General features: G+C 40.8%; 1 protein-coding gene across 12 annotated transcripts in view; it reads right to left on the minus strand.

The window, feature by feature from the left end:
- The window catches only part of CELF2 (CUGBP Elav-like family member 2), a 375,972-nt gene that overhangs the window by 115,388 nt on the left and 242,382 nt on the right, over positions 1–18,202 (minus strand). For 11 of the 12 annotated variants that reach the window (XM_055807125.1, XM_055807124.1, XM_055807129.1 and 8 more), the window contains one exon: positions 16,144–16,340. In XM_055807125.1, the coding sequence (XP_055663100.1) occupies positions 16,144–16,340 (197 nt within the window). Of the gene's footprint in view, positions 1–16,143; positions 16,341–16,507; positions 16,702–18,202 lie in introns of those variants that run through there. The other variant, XM_055807132.1, reaches the window with a different exon arrangement.

The raw sequence follows: 18,202 nt of genomic DNA on the forward strand, positions 1-18,202 counted from the left end.
ATAAAGTCTTCTTTAATTTACCACATTCATGATGCTAGTGATGGCAGCAACATTGCTCAAAACTGAGTCTTGAAGAAAATTTTGGCTCCCCTAATACAGAATACTGGAATTTACAAGATAAAACAGGGAAAAAAAGGTACAGCACACTCACAACACTTTTGTAAGGTTTCCACCTTTGCAACACACATGGACAATGGATTTTAAATGAAAGTTCTGTTTCTCTATACTTAAGGGAAATATTTTAGTATGACTGCATCTGTGAATGAAGACATTCAAAAAGCCATTATGTTTTCAACTTAGGTTAATAATAAGGCTATTTTTCCACCCACTCTCTGGCACAGCTGTAATGTTCTTGGCCTCAAGTGGGAGGCAATGTGGAACAAGGATTAGCAAGATGGATTATATACAACATACAGTGCCAGTTCATATAAAATATTACTAGATTGGAAATGACTGTTTACTGTCTCAGTGATTACATGACCACTTTTTTTCCTTCCAAAGAACATACAGTATGTGGCGCTCCTCTATGCCAATAAAGCTTAGTGCATCGCACCTGGGTAATGACAAATTAATTTTTGAGCTAAGCCTGATGAGGGGGTCAGCCAAAATCTTAGGCAGAGTTTATCCCCAGCACTACTTTACATGACAGAAAATGCATCTCTCCCATTCATCAGTATTAGCACAGAACAGGGATTATACAACAGAATATAATAAGGGGGGGGGGGGGGGGGGGGGGGGGGACACACGACTAAAATACAAAAAAACCAAAAAAACAAAAGGTTAGGACTGTGTCTGTTTACAGTACAACAATAAAACATTTAACCTTGGGGGGTGTGTGTGTGTGTGTGTGTGTGTGTTGGAAACAGCATCCCATGGTCCACTTCCTAATAAAATTGGACAAAACATTTAGGAATCCACTAAACAGAACAAGCGTGGATTTGGCAGACAACAAGCTGGATGAACTAGCAGTTCATCTTTTTTCAGTTAAGTTAACTTCAGCAGTAACTTTTTTCAGTTAAGTTAGATTTCCAAACCTGAGAACTTTGCACCTTGGAACGAGATCTCTTGCCCAATCTTGAGACCCACCTCTCTTGACCAAGGCCATAGTGGCTCAGCCATGAGCAGCCATGGACAATAACCCCTGGCTCCTGGCATGACCAGGTACCATCGCACCTCAAACCCAGGAAACTGTGCGGCTCCAAGTTTTGTGTCCTGTCCAGGTATAAAATGTCTTTTACCACAAAGTCATCACAAGATGTTCCAGTACTAATCGCTCAGCAGTCCCCATCACTCGGACTACTGGCCACAGCCACTGCCAAAATGTCAGCAATACTTCAGAGCTGAAAAATGTTTTCTTTAATAATTATAGTGAGAGAGCTCTTTCACATGAAAGAGAAACAGAAGTGCTTCAAAATGGCAAAATCACTTCTTGTCCTTAAGCAAAGCTCCTCTGAAAGAGCTGTTTGCACAATCCAGACACCTCCATTTTCATGTAAATAGTTTATTGATTTAATAAAACATATAAACAGGCTTATATCATTGTTCTACCAGCTGCAGATGATCTATATTCACTGAGTAAACTATTCCCACAAAAATATTTTCATTCAAATTAATCTTAATGTTCACTCCTCCTTCCCCCACAAGCTAACATCTAGGCACTTTGAAATGCACATTAGCTACTTCAATAAGTAAGATGAGCAATTCTTGGTTTTCTTAACCACACAGGGCATAAGTGGATGATCTCTTTACATGCCCTGGACGATGAAAAAGACATTAAGTATTAGAACGTTTCCTGCCTGAGCAGCCCAGGGAGAGCAAGCCAAGTTTGCAGGCTCGCTCTCGCCGTCATTTCTTGAGCGTCAGAGTTTCCATGAGCAGTGCCTCCCAGAGTCAGGTCATGAAAGCCTCAGCTCTGCAAGCCCCAGCCTCTTTTTTGGGGTGTTGTTCCAATACTGTGAGCAACTACCCAAAGTCTGGAAGTCTGCTCCTTTGACGTGCTTGATTTGGCAAATGGTGTCAGATGAGAAGAAAAAAAAAGAAGGAAAAAAAGGGAGAAGTAGGCACATTCCCTTCTCCTACTCATTCGCTAATGAACTTTAAGCTTTTTTCTTTAAATCTTATCTAAAATTTCAGCCCTTTACAGTCAGACCAGCAAGAACAGATATTTACTTCAAAAAAGATGCACAAAGCCCTTTTTGTTGAGGACATGGGTCCAAAACCCTGGCGCCTGGGCTGTGCAGCTTTCAGCACAGGCACGCTTTCAATCCTTCTCGTTCATCTATGCCATCAGTGTTTCAGGACAAAGATCATTTTACCAATCTGTTTGCACAGCATATTGTACAATCTGTTACGTGCATCTGCAATACAAACAGCAAATGATAATAACAGCATGTGGACTGGAGCCCCAGATTTTGGGTCCCTTTGTTATCTCTGGCGCATGGACCCTGATCCACAGTGGAGCGGCTGCACTTCTGACTTGCTGCGTGCACACTATGTGCCATGGGCACTCTCCATGAAATCTAAATACTGTACATTCCCTATAGGGAAAAACAAAACAAAACCCCAAATGTTTATTTTTTCCCTTCCTCCTATTTCAAAAGAGTCATTCAAAAGTTAAAACCATGACTATACCAATGGGAATGAGACATCACATTACCTTTTGTAATATCCTCCTTAAATACAAAACAAAGCCATAAAACTTAGGGAGAAAGAGGAATAGTTTGTGCCAAATGCTACCTAAAGAATGTTCAATCTTCAATGCTACATACAGATGTAGGAAAAAAAATCCCTACTTTTAAACAGATTGTTCCCCAAAATCACATCTGACTGAACTGTAATAATGTTTCTCATCCTTACTAAATATTTGTGGGGTTGTTTTGTTTTTTTTCTTTTTTTTCCCCAGATAGCAAGCACTTCTGGCATTTGCTGCACAGAATGTCGCACTGTGACTCCTTGCAGCACAGATTGCCAGTCTGCTGCTTTACATGCTGATTTCTCTTTTGTGAACCAAGACCTTGAATATTTTCATGAGGGAAAAGCAGATCAATGATTTTTTAAGAGAGCTAAACAACTCTGTGTAACGAACGTCAGTTGACACGGGCAATTACTCTCTCTTTTTCCCCAAAAAACCAAAACCACAAAAACAGAGAGGAGATTGTAACTCCTTTGAATGGCATGTGCCTTGCTGATTGTACCAGAATGTCAACTGCATTCATAAACACGGGTGGGTGAAGTTCAGGAGTGACATGCGGATCATTAAAATGTAACGTGTAGGTGAATAACTTTTGCCATTTGATTCGGCCAACAATAAAGAAAGTTGCTGTAGAAATTATTCCACTGTTTCCCCATCTCCATAAAAGAGCAGTTCAAACTTTTTTTTTTTTCATTTTTGTTGCTGAATGAATAGAGCATAAAAGTAATTTTTGCTAGAATTATGTATTCGCTTTTTCAAGAACATGTATGAAAGGAAAATAAAATAATATCAAACATAAAGGAGACACATACTTCAATGGTATTTTTGACATTCAAAAATATTCTGCAAAAACATCCAATATATCACATTTCCTCCTTGATGGTAAAAACATAAGAGCAGAGAAGGAAAACCATGGATATCTTTATCACTGGCTTGAAGCATGTCTCTGGCTATGTCGCTGTGTTTCCATGTGTCTGAGTTTTCCATTTATAGAATGTGAATATGTTAACACAGCTTATTTGCATTTCTGCTTTTATGTAGGAAGTCACACAAAATACCTTCCTGGATCTCATTGTAGCACCTCCATAACATGCGAGAGCAAGAACTGTGCATTAATAACAGCATTACAAATACCGCCAGGATTACTCAATGAAATCCCTCTGCCATCGCAATCGTGTTACTGCTCTTACTGGTGGAGGGCTCCGAAGCCCCAGCATGGATCACCCTGCCTGATCACGGATCACCTCTCCTGCTGCACACCCAGACCCACGCTTGGGCTGCCCGTCTCCATCGCTGGCGCAGCCATTACCCACAACACCTACACTCAAACTAGGAAGGACGCTTCTGCCCAAACCACACCTTCATTAGACACTTGGAAAACCATCTGGAAGAGGATTCTCCATAACCAGCCTTCTTAAAGGGCTCAGTGACTTTGCCTTACATACGCACACCAATACCTGTTCCCAGCTCCAAGCCTACTCCTGTTCAGCAAAGCAGAGAAGAACGTGCTTTAACTTTAATCATTTGCTGAAGTCGTCAGAACTGTGTGCTTAGTTGAACAGGGGTTTTTATGAGCCAAATATTATTCTTAGTAATAAGGAGACCTGGCAATACACTAGATGGAGCATTTGATAGTAAGTAACATTAATTCAATTAAATCTTCTTACACTCTCCAGCTAATGTAGTTTACAGTGAAATTTTCTCTGGCACTCATTTAAATATAATTGCTGCACTTATCTTGTCATGAGGAAATTTCTGAAGGTTACTTGTACCGTTACTTGTAAACCTACAAGCTATGCTGACCTTTAGTTGCAAGATTTTTTTGAACTACTTAAACGGCAGCATCTAAGTAATGATGATAATAATAATAATAATAATAATATTAACGATAATAAATCTGTGCTTTCACACAGCACCTTTTAACTCAATACATACCCAAGCAAGAACTAGCAAGCCACAAAGCACAGAAAGGCATTGCATGCTAACAGCTCAGGACCATAAAGGAAAGCTAACACTGTTGGAAACATAAAGGCTGGGAGGTTACAGACTCAGAAACTACAATTTTGATAGTTTTGCTCAATTTTTCTGAAAAACATTAAAGGGGTATGCAATTGAGATAATTTCGTATTTACCTTTCATACACAAGCTGGCATTATTAATAGCTACGGGGCACTCCAGCATCACACTGAGGTTTTTGTTTCCTATCTGAATCAGAAACGAGGTTCACATCTGCCGCCCACAACTGACTGGTTTTGGTGACACTTTCAGGTGCTTTCCTACAGGTAGCCCAGTGGAAAGTGGCCTAAACCATTTGCAAAATTGAAAACTGGAGGTATCAGTCAAAGAAAACAAAAACAAACAAACAAACAAACAAGACTCCAACCCCAAGTAAAACTTCAGTGTCCACAACGATCCGTAAAGCTAATGTCTCAAGAGTTTAATGAAATACTGGAAGGAGAGGTATAGAATAGAGATACAAAGAGAAACCTGCTGAGCAGGATGGAAACAAGCGTTTTGGAAAGCCCCACTTATACACAGCATACATCTCGGGCCCTTAGCTATAGTAAACCTTCCCCTACAACTCTACCACAGGCTCTTTTTCTTGTCTTCTCTTTCTCATGATGGTGAGAAGTGCCCTCAAACTAAAGATCTACTCCTTTCTTCCCCTTTAGCAATAAGGAAGGAACAATACACTTTGGGCTGCTTGGGCAGCAGGCACCAAGCACAACATAACCCAGCAAGCCACACCTAAGTGCCGAAGGCCACGGGAGGCGAGAAATGCCAAGTCTAAAGGGGGGAAAAAAACCTTCCCAGGCCACTCAGCCTCTGCCCTAGACTCAGCACTGCAAAAGGAATCCCCGCTCCTTAGTTTTTACTTCTCTGTATATGTGGCCAGGTGGATGCTTGTAAGGGTGAGAAACATTTGACATCATTATGTCTGTTTGGCCACCAAGGCTCACCAAAGCTTTATTTTTTTTTATTTTTCCTCACTATTAAATAAAAAGAAGGAACCAAAGATTTCACTCTCCTCATTCGCATCCTCCTGCTCACACTCAGATGCCTGTCACATTAAGAAACATCGAGCAATTTTGTTCAACTCTTCCAGCATACAATAGCAGACGTTCAAGGGAGAATGTGGGACCGCCAAGCATTTTAAAACTCTTAAATAAAATGTGGGCTGCAGGAGGCTCTCATTCACAAGTAACATTTTCCCTTCCACAGAGAGTTCCCCCACGCTCCGGTGAAGTGAATTAAAATTGACACTGAGAAAAATCTAATTGAGCCAGAGACAACACAACACTTTTACTATAGAATCTGAAGCCCCGGCGGAATTACTCGGGTTAATATAGACCATTTAAAATCAACAATGATTGTTATATCCCATGATCTGCAAATAATAAAGGAAGACTGTTGTTTTCGTACTCATTGTTTTAATTAGGGGGCCAGAAGAAGAGTGGGAGTCGGTGCCTACGGGTCTGCTCCACACTCGTTTTCTAAGTGCAGCCCTCATCAGATCCGATTAATATGTGAATAAACCAATGCAGATCTCACCTGGGCAGCATTAACATAACAAAATCTTTGTGTCAACCAGCTCAGGGATTCAAGTACCAAGAACGAAGGGAGCAGATTTGATTTAGGCGACACAACAACGGCACAGGCAGAACGTTGTTCTCTGCCTGCTCAAAGTGGTTCAGAAATTTTTGGAAAAGTCCCCCCAGACCTCTGTATCTCACTTCTTCCAGCTGGTAAAGACTCAGTGACGGTATTTGTCTCCCTTTGCAAAACACGTGGAGATCTACAGCTGAAGCAGCAGTGCCGCTCCTTACGGTGCCATGCTCATCCTTGCAGCTAGGAAGTTTCATGCAGTACATTATATTAATCTACTCCCTATTGTGGTACAGCTCCCCTAAAATTGCAATTGAAAGTGTGACATCTTGAGCTACTAGGCCAGTTTAATTAACGTTTGAAACATAAATTTTCCCCGTTCAGTTAGGCAAATAAGAGACATGGTTTATTAGAAAATATCTTGTACCTCTTTACAGCTCACCTTATTTTTCTAAAAGAATGCATGACTCAGATGTAGTAGTTATTTTAAATTAAAGCCACAAGGCAGCAGACACTGAAGTTTTTTCCTCCACAAATAATAATGAATTTTTGCACCACAGAGTTTAATCTGCAGAGCGAAAGTCTACCATCCCACTTAAAACTGCATACTCATGGGCATAGATTAGAAAGTAATTAGGTTCAGTGAAAACCTGAAAAGATCCACTGGAAACTTTCAAATTCAATTTATTCACGGCTTGTCTCAGAGTGCTTTTATAAGCAATTAGAAAGACACAGATTCCTGAAAATGCCTTCTTCCCGGAGACAGATGGACCAGGAGATTTATATAGCATACACAGCCTTCCACACATAGCTCATTGGCTTGAGTTAAGCTCAAACCAGGCTTAGAAGTCACTACCAGACTTTATCCTTAGGGAGTTATTTCCTTTATTTTGAAATATGCTGATGGCTACGGTGCACTCTACAACTGATGTCTAAAATGAAGTAATACTACAACTGGCATGGCATGTCCTTTCCTGGCATCTGTATCAGAAACCTGACACTGAGTAGATAGTGGCTCCTAGCAGACCCTAAGCGTGCTCAGCACTGTCCTCCCACTACCTTGCTCCAGCAAAAAATACAGCCTGGAAAGAAAGGTCTGGAGTGGGGAAGATGGAAGTAATGACCTAGTAATTAATTTACACTGCAAATGCTACACATATATCCATTTCATATCATATTTCAAAAAGATAAGGAATAACAGACATCCTTTCATGATTTACTGGGGTTTATGTTTCATGTTTAGAACCAGCAAAACTGATGACATTTATGATAAAACATTTTACATGGTCTTTAGCTTTTTATTATGACCCATCATGGTAATATCTATGTGTCACTCACATAATCTCAGCACTAACAGAGAAATTCTTACTGCCTCTGAGTCTCTTCTGTCCTTTAATGAGCAGAACATCTTGCATTGTGGGTTTTAATCTTAGACTTTCATTTATTTGTGTATATATGTGCACACGCACTTGTGCGTGATTTTAGAGGGGTGACAGGAGCAGAAGATGAAAGCAAAAAAAACGCCGTTCTTGTGGAGGAAATGAGAGACTTGGAAGCTGCACTGCAGCTGAAATACATGGTCATAAGGCTACTCCCCAATTACACTTGATTTTTGACACTGCTCGGTTGTCAAACATTTCCTTCCTTCGAGCTCCGTCCCAAAGTGCGTGAAGATTTCAGACCACGTTCTCAAATCCTTTACAAAACCTCCTCCTATGTTATGGGCAAATGACTCAAACATTAGAACTGAACAGAATTAGAAACACTACATAATAAGAGAAGGTTGTGGGTTGTTTTTTCAAGCAATTGTTCTTTAACAGAAACACACATCATTTTTTAAGTGGCAAGCTGATAAATATTGTATGTTTATTCATTTAATAGCAAATTGGAAGAAGAAAGAATTTTAGTGCCACAACATCATAAAAAGATCAGAACTCACTGATGCGAGCTTTAATATGCAACCTAAGAAACTGGATGGCATAAATCTTAAACTGACATTATCTGGCACTATTAAGGAGGTATGTACTTTAAATGTAGGCACCAATCTTGAAAACACTTAAACATGCATGTGATATTATGTCTGAGTATTATATCCATTGATTAATTCCTGTGTGCAAGTGTGTGCATGACTTGACTTAGATTTTCCCATGCATTAAAATTTTGGCTTTGAGATTATATATTTGAGAGAATGAGGTTTGTCATATTTTTCAGATTCAACAACGCAATTTGATTAGCTGGGTTTTTTTCAATTTTATTGAAAGATCAGGCTTTTTTAACCACCTGCCTATGTGGTTTTTTTCTGATGTAACGATGGCATTATGAAAAACAGACTACCCATCTATATTTTAAGAACATTCGGGAGTTTTTGGTAAAGTTGCTCTAAAATATCCTATAGGTAAATGCTGGATGGTGTGCTGAAGAAGCCAGCGTTAAAGAAATTGCCTGTCTTTTTTAACTATTGTGCAAAACATTCTTTTCCAGCATTGTCTTGACAAAACCTCACTATTGTTTAAGCCCCCTAATTCTCAGTCATTAGCCTTCAACTGCTTTTAAATATAAGTAGGAGGGGGAAAAAAAAGACAGACAGATATCCCCTCCTTTTTTTATTTTCTTCTTTTTCCTGAACTCTCAGGAAAACTGAACCTGTACTTCCACCTGAGTTCCTGGAGCTGTTGAAGTAACCGGAAAGTGCTTGGCTTTATTTAATGCCTGAATTGATGCTCTAATATCCCTCTACCTAACTTGCCTCTTCCCAAGTGTTTATCAGACATGAATATTAGAGATTAAGACCACCTCAACGGGAATAGGAGGTCCTACTTTTCTAATGGCTGGTCTGCGTATGGGTTTTCTATCAACTTAACTAAACCAATCCATGTAGTTAAAGTCTACGTGCTTTTTCAGCATAGATGTAATTAGCAATGTGCTTATAAAGTCTTAGCTTGATTGTGAAAATTCATATACAGTTCTAAATCATAGTTAAGCTGCTATAAAACTGCAACCAATGAGCCCCAAAGTGATCTACTTTAATCCTTTAGAGATGTGTTATTAATTTCTTACAGCAACACCCAGAAATCTCACTTCTGGATCAAGCCCTGCCTGCAATAAATACTGTAAAAACATGGAGTGAAAAGATGCCTTAAAAAAAAAAAAAAAAAAAAGCTTAATTCTGCTACAGCTCCAGTCATTCACATGCTGCATACAGGAACCTCAAAAACAAGGCTAAGGAAGGGTTTATGTTATGTGCTATTTCCCTCTTTAAATACCACAACGGAAAAACATGCTCTACCCAATCCCCCCAACATCCTCCACTCTTCCTGTTTTGCAATCACAAACCCCCACTCCTGCACTCCTGTTACAGTGTCTTCACAAATATCATCACTACTCCTGCGCCATCTGACTGCGTTGGGTTCGCTGGGCCACTTTGGGTATTACAGGGGCTGACTTTCTTGCTGTGGTCAGTGATGGGAATACACAGCCAGACTGATTTATGTGGGCAACAGGTTTGCAGTCAAGTACGCCATGGGACGTTATCCTCACCTGCTATCTCCCTTCAAAGCAATGCCAAAAGATCAGGGGTCATCAGAAATCTCAGACCCTCTTCACACTGGACATAGACATACTGTCAGCTGTGCCCACCACAGCCTTGGCACCTTGTCCTGCTCACGGGTGAAACTGCACAGGGCAGCAGCCATGTCACATACTGCTCCAGGCACATTATTTCAAAATACTAAATTGAAGAAAGCAAGAGAAAAGTTTCTTTTGGAACTTTTCTTACCACAGGTTCTGAAGACCATTCTCTGCTCTGCAAGTGGAGGAAGAAAGTTTGACTTAAGAAGTTGGAATTTTTTGTTAGCCTGCTGTTCTTCAACCTTAAGTCTATGCTGTGCACTCCCTGGGTTTAACATTAATTGAAAGTGCTTATCTATTCCTGCCTTCACTACGCATTTCAAGATATGGCAGAAACTTCAATTGTATCCCCTTATAACGTTTTCTTTCGAAACCAAGGTACAGTCCTGTATTCTTCCTCAGCTCTTCCCCTTTTAGCTTTCTTGTAAGTCAAATGCTTGAAGCCCTTTACAAGTTAACCTTCTTAGACCTTTTACCATGGCTTAACCCTTCCCAACTTCATACAAAATCATGCTGCTCTTCTCTGGACCTCTGCCCTCTTCTATAGAATGGTACTAAATATTGGTAACCGTAGTTTAAACTTGATCAAAAAAATCCTTCTTTAAATGCTACAGTATTTCCTTGAAAGCTATATTCAATGCTTCCATTTATACAGCTTCACATTTTCTGTGCCTTTTTGGCCATATGGACACAAAACACCACGTCAGTCCTTTTATGATATGTGCGCTCTTCAAATCCTCTCCTGCTCTCAAATCTCTGAAATATATACTCCTTCAACATATATGTCCACTCAAAACTTGAATTTACTCTTCTTGCTCACGGTTCATTTTTTCCAACTGAATCTCTTTGTATTGGATTGTTTTCTTCAGGTTATCAGGTGGCTTCACCCCATCCAGTCCCTTCTGCATGATCCAAAAAGTTGGATAACAAGTTGGTGGTTCATTCTGTTAAAGGCATTTACATAGAGAGTGAAAAAGTATTGATCTCCAATAACAGTCCCTGTTGCTCTCCAGACATCATCCCCTCTCTTTCCCTGGTCCATAACCTTTCCCCATTCTAATCTGCCCTCGATCATCTAACCAGCTCCTTTCTCCATTTGAAAGGGGGCCCTTCTCTGCTTCACCAGCAACCGCGTGTATTAGGCTCTTGTGTGACACCGTGCAAAACGCCCCTGGGAAATCCAGCTTGATTATAGACACAATTTCACACCTGTCCACTTTCAGAGAAACCTCTTGAAAAACTCCAGCAGATCTGTCAAATAAGAATTACCTTTTATAAATATCAGCTCACATCTATAATAGATTTTATGATTCTACTTATAACCCGTATTTTTTTTAAAATGGTTCTTTAAGGTTTAAATTTAAACATCTTAAAGTCAGAAACTGAAAGTTGAAAACTCAATTTTATAATTCACTCTCCTTCCCTGCTGTATCTAATGGCAACATCTGGCTTTTGCCAATCTTTGTCTTGTGAAACTTCACAGAGTGCACAAAGCACCTGCTAAAAGGAAAAATATACAAGGCACTTCTTCATTCAGTGCATGAAAGACTTCTTCAAGCCTACAATTGTAACAGAAGCTCTCTCACCCGTGAACACTAAAATTTAGTGTAAAATACACATGCATAATGGCTGTGGTTTCAAGTCCCGCAGTTTCGATAGCATATGTGCTCACGACACAACTCATTGGATCTCAAGAGCGAAACAACGTTCATGTGGACCTGTGAGAGCTTTCAAAACACAAAATAAGTCAAAAAGTGTGGAGAAACCCTGACTCCTGGAGCACTGGCTGAAGGGAGCTTTTAAAGAGCATCTAGAATAGTTTTGCAAAACACGATGCATTGAAATGGCTTCAAGCAGCAGAAGCATCATGCAACTGCCTGAGCAGTGAGGCAAGGGCAGGCAGGGAACAGCTGGTCTTTGTTGCTGATTAGGACAGTCAGGATGGGCTTGTGTGACAAGCGGAGTGCCACAGCTCTGCTCCCACGCGGGACTGCCCCAGTCCCCTTTTCTCCTCCTGCCACACAGAAAATGGGGCACCATGAGCAGGGACCAGCACAGGAATATTTCTGCAAGGCTAAAGGGTAGCTGAAATGGAACCCCAACAAGCCAGATAACTTCTGCCTCCTACATGCCTCGCCCATGTGGTCTCTCCTGTATGCAGCAGACAAATGCCTCATTATCAGATTCCTCTGCTTGCTTCCCGGTAGACTTAAATTACCATGTTAAATAGGATAATAATAAACACTGGCCTTTAACTACAGCACATACTTGTTCACTCAGCAGCCTCCCTCTAATCTGATAAAGGGTGTATAAAAGGCTACAAGGAAACACGCAGTTCGTTGTTTGGCGGGTGCCTCTCCCCTGCTTTCTGCAAGGCGATTGCTATGGTAGCATGAGCAGGCACCGGCTCACAGAGCTGGTTTAGGGGTCCTGGATCCCCGCAAGAATTACAGGTATTAAAGCACCCAAAGGACGTTGTGGATCTGGCCTGAGACTCTTCTGTTGCATTTCAAAAGGCAAAAGTAGCCCTGTTGCCATCTGCTTGCTTCAGCAGTCGGATTCTGAAACAAAAGCAGCCAAGGAAATCTTTCCAGCTTAGGAGAACAGCGGGGAAGAAGAGAGATCTCGGTGGCAGTGTATACTGCCTTCGCATAAAGCTTGCTGTATTTGAGGTATTACAGAAGCTCTCTTTAACAACTACTCTGGAAAAAAACCCCGTCATCTATCCACCCAGAATAAATTATACAAAGAGAGCAAGCTGGATTGGGAACAGAGAGGGCTGATCTGCATAGATTTTGAATCCCCTTAGCCCCCAGAAGCTGAAAGTGCCATTTATTTCAGTGTTACAGGATTTCCTGGCTTCCCCCCGCCCCCCCCCCCCCCCCCCCCGCCCCCCCCAGTTTACCTAATCCTCCGGATTTCTCTTGTTGCAGAAAGAGGAAAAAGGCTTACAAAACAACAGGGGATAAACGCAAAGTCAAATTACTTTGCCGAGCTCTTTCACACATCCAAAAAGAACTGCAGAACTGCAAATGCTGGAAAGCATGCGGAGTTTCCTACTGATATTCCAGCCATCACCCATTGAAATGCAGCCATCCCTGTGGTTCCCAATTAATAAAGCCGAGCTTCAACATTTGCACTAGCCGCAATATAGCTGTGGGAGTAAGGTGGCTTTCCTTTCAGTTTTCTAAAGTGAGTACAACTTGGCTTTCTACCTGTCTATCCTCTGGCTTCTGCAGAAGGAGGAATGACATGAACTAGGCCGTCTGTCGTTGGAGGGTATGAAAGACAGTCTTAATAACAGTAAGAAAGAGAGAAGTAGCCTATGGTTATTTTTGACAGAATCAGGATAAACTCAGATTGCAACTTCATAAACAGTTCATCAGAGAAAAAATTCCACCCAAACTGGAGAAGCCCCTTTGGCCAAGCTAACAGAAATGCACAGCTCTCATCTGGTGAGAGTGAAATCTTTCTTCCAAGAACAACACCAAACCGCCACCGCTCCACCCACGCCACACGGTGTAGTAACACTAACTTGCATTTTTGTCATTGCAAATCATGTCTTGCAGAATATTCAGAGAAAATTTCTGGGTGACTTCAGCCTTGTGACCATTCTGCACAACACAGAGCCACAGCCATGCAATGAAATACAAAATGGCCTTTTTCCAGCGTCACCTGACCACCGATGCACTATTCTACAAAACTGGAGGTGATGCAGAGATGCAGCAGGCAGGCAGACGCCTGGCATGACCCCCACCCACCCAGCTCAAGTCAAATGAAAGCGGTTGGTTCCTGTGGCTGTTTACAGAGTAGGAGAGCAATGAATTCAGCCACACCTCTAAACAAAAAGTCAAACCTCAGCTTGATGATTAAATGCCAATTACACAGCACAAGTGAAGTATTTCTCATGCATCGTGATGACAATGAGACTATCAGCCATTTTCCAGGGCATCTGTATGTTGGTTTGTTTGCTTCTAACATTCTTAAAACTCACACAGAATCCTTTGCACCACTGGATTACGAAAGTACAGCTCATTCCCAGTCACAAGACATCCACAAGAAACTCAAGAGGTTTCTATATCTAGCAACCTGGCTTGCAGACTGAGCCAGAAGGAAGAACAGAGCCAGCCAGCATGGAGACACTCTCCTCCAAAGCTTCCAAGGGAAAAGCCGACCACCAGAGGAGCTGGCTGCTGCGTCAGGGAAACATAAACCTGATCGTTCTTCTGTCTTGCTTGAGGATTAAATTAATTTACTCATTAAAACATATAATGCCTGAAATGACATAAAAGCATCCTCTCTGCATGGCTGAAAAGACTTCAAGCAAAAAAACCCCAAACCTTTGAAAAGGAATATTGAATATGGGGACCGCAAATACTCATAGTCTACAATGATTTGCATGATCTGTGCTTAATCCTTACACCTTTCTGCTGCCTGACAGACGGGTACAGTATGATGGAAAACACTACCAAAATGGGAATCAATGGCTTTCTTCTGTCTAACCACAATATCATTCTCACTTCATTTACTGCTTAGTGTGAAGACATTTCTAGGGCCCAGGATCAGCTCTTTCTAAATGGACGAGTCTCAAAATTCAGCATCTTAGTGGGTTAAACTAAGTAGGAGTTTGCTCATCCATAGCAGCCTGGACTGCAGAAAATCCAGTTTCTTGACCTCTTAATGCTGTCTTCTATCCAGCATTACAAGAAAAAGACACTTCGTGAGAGCTGTGTGCTAACATGGCAGTGGGCTACATGCTACAGTACATCAATCCCAGGGAATAGGGGGAGCTGGAAGCAGAACTACACTGAAACACTCCAACCAAAAATATCTTCTGCTTGTGAAGGGAAAGAGCAATCTAGTACAGGGGCATGATTAGCAGCGAGATAGGGTGAGATGAACCTCCTCCCTGACATCGGTGTGACACCAGGATCCCAAGTCTTTTAACTAGGAGTTATATATGCAAGTGACCCAAAACGGACTAACTTCACTCAAAGCACGAGGCTACTTAAATCAGGGCAGCAAAGAAGAGGCCATTGAGAGGATCCTCTGCCCCATGCAAGGGCAAGGAGGAGATGCTGAGCCTTGGTAGGGCTTTTCACAACAGCACAAGAGCACCCGAAGGTGTGCTGTGTGCCTCACACAACAGCAGCCACCTCCCACTGAACTGGAAACCTCAAGCAAGTGCTGTTTTGCACTGTTAGCAGCTAGCCCACAAAAGCATGTTATTATATTCTCTGTCCCATGTGCACTTTAAAGGTTTTTAGAAGCAGTGGCAGGAGCGCAGTAAGAATGAGTAAGTATATAGTAACCTTACAGCCAGGCACACACCCATACCTAGCAATGCCTCTGAGCTGCACAAATTACTTGCAATGCTAGCAACACTTTCATGTACCAAACATGAAGTGTAAATGAAAGCATACAGCTATTTAGGGAGAAAGATACATTCTGTGAAACAAAATACTCAGTCTACATGTAAACATATGTTATGCTTACATCGCTATAATACCTAGAATTCTCATGGGCCTAAATATACATAGATATACAGTGAAAGAAAGCAATGTAGTTAAGGACAAATACTTTAAATATGTATAGAAAAAAAAGCAGAAGAGAAAACCAACACTTCCTTTTAGAAAAATACTAGTGCCAAAAATCAATCCTTTAACACGACTGCAGAAAAGGAATCAGATTTTGGGGAAAAGAGCAGGGCCACTCTGTTTTGTAATTTTAATTGCCTCTGGAGCAATGACACAACAAGACCCCACTGTTACCATTTCTCCCCTTTTGTATCCTTAAAGTTATTCCCAGCTGGGGTGAAAAGAGGGGGAAAAAAGGAAGTAGAAAATTATATTTTTCATGAGCTAATCCTGGGAAAGTGATCGCTCAAGTTTCCATGTTTCTTGGCAATAAGAATTTAAACAAAGACGGCAATCTTTTGTTATTTTTCGCACAGTTGGAATGCATGCTTCCAGATAACAGGCATTTAAACTACAATTTAAGAAAAGGAGGAAGACAGTAATCGATAGGTATTCAGGAGTCCTCTCCTCTCAGGACTGCTGCATAGCTCAACACAGTATGCTTCAAAAAAGACAGCCCATATGCAAACCTCTTTAGAAATCCTGAAGGCAAGCAAGATCATGGGGGTGGGGGAAAGAAAAAACAGAAAAACCACCCACAAACCAAAAACTAATTGAAAGCAGTGAGCACAACTACTGTACCTTTACTTTGGGGAGGGTTCTGACTTCTGTCTCGGAGAACATTAATCTGGTAGACAGCTCCATAAGGCTCAAAAAGTTCTTTTAACTCTTTTTCCGACCATGAACGGGGAATCTGTCCAACAAACATCTTAATGGCATCTGGGTCTGGTTGGTCTGAATGATCCAAAGCTCCATTCATCTTGTTAGCTGTGCCGTTACTAGAAAGTGGAAAAGGAGATTAAAAAGAGACGGCAAGTTAGGAGACTACGCAGTTTTCATGTGCACTAGATGCAGAAGATGATGTCAATTGGCACAAAGCAGGAAAAAACAAATCAGTATTTAATTAATAGCATAAGTATTATGAACAAAAAAACAATGCAATTACATTTTTCATTGAGTCTGGTTTTCTCTGCAGGCTGCTGCTTAATGTCATTATATAAGAAGAGAGCGGCACAATGCAAACCGGGACTTTTGCATTTTAAAGCAGAGGATAGTTGCAAATAAGTGCAGATTTCTCTCCATGGCTGTTGTAAACAGAACTGCAGTGAATTCTCACTACACTGGCTACTGGCAGAAATAAGGCAGTGTGTGTGCGTGTGTCTGTCTGTGTGTGTGTGTGTGTGTTTTGTAATAAAAGTCACATGAAAGGAATATGAAACACTTGGCAATCTGTCAGATGACTAATGCAAGACGCCAGCGATGAATTTGCAGATTGTGTGAAGCATCCATGTGTGCATCAAATTAGTATGATATTGCCTAGAATGGAAAACACTCCTGCTATGTGGCTGGTTGCTGCCGATTAGTTGCCTACGCTCTTTAAAAAGCAAAAGCAGTCTGGAGAGCTCCAGTTTAAAGCAAATTGTTTATTGCGCCCTGCTATAAAAAAAAAAAAAAGAAAAAAAGAAAAAAAAAAAAAGAGAGACGCAATTCAAAAAGAGAAAGCAATGGCAGAATTGCCTACTTTGTTGTAAAAATTAAAATGCTGCTTCAAAAAGTTTTGCTCCCTGCAAAAGGACATCAAATTTTTGAAATTTTTCATACTCTGTATATTGTTACCCTATATGATCTCCAAATGTACATCTCAGTTCAAAACAACCACACACTTCCGCAGGGGAAAAGAACATAGCAACAAAAAATAACTTGCTCTGTGAGACCTATGGCATATTATGGCTTAGGAAGAGCTGTACTCTTACAAGGAAAACAAGTAATTTTAAACACTGAACAAAAGTAAAAATAAAAATTACGTAAAAAAAAAAAAAAAACCCAACCCCAAAAAAACCCTCTCGTGTCATTATTGATAATTAAGGACAGTAATTTCAACTAATTACTTGGCTAGAGATTCCACAAGTGATGATAATTTTTGGATGCTTCAGTTTCATGAAATAACACTAATGAGATGCGACTTTTAGAGCATTTCCCCCACCTTCCCATCAGGGACAGGGGGGAAATGGCTGTGTTCAGCAAGGTCGAAAGTTGATCGTTGCAGAATTCAGGCATTTCAGAGCCACCTGCCACATTCAAAAAACTTGCCTTTAATTACAATTTCTCTGTTTGATGATTGTTCGGGAAAGAATGCCCACAGGAGGACTTGGAAGAGCTCAAAATTTGCACAATGAGACAAAAATCGTATTTTACATCTTAAAAAAAATATATCTAAGAATGGCAAGAAAAAAACCAACCCCGTGTAATTCCCCTGTCTCACAGCTATAACCTGTGCAAAGACAAATTATTTAGTTCCCTGTGTTTCATCTCCTTGCAAGGATAATTCACCTAATCACAATAATAAGTCCATATTAACTTTAGCATTTTCCCTCCTTACAGCAGGCAGGAGGAAATTATATTACAGGCACATTTTAAACTAACAACAAGAAGTTTGATCATCACTTGTGAAGTGTCTTCAACATGGATCAGCAGGCAACAGGATCTATCACACTCACTTACTAGACAAAATTCCTGTTGATTCTAGTGGGAATCTTGCCTGAGTAAAAGACTGAAAGGTTTGGTCCAACCTTTCATATCATGTTTCATGTGCAAATACCCTCTCTTGTTTTACATATACTTTTCATTTTGAAGATGTTCT

The sequence above is a fragment of the Falco peregrinus genome, chromosome 6, assembly GCF_023634155.1.
Source record: "Falco peregrinus isolate bFalPer1 chromosome 6, bFalPer1.pri, whole genome shotgun sequence".
Lineage (NCBI taxonomy): Eukaryota > Metazoa > Chordata > Aves > Falconiformes > Falconidae > Falco > Falco peregrinus.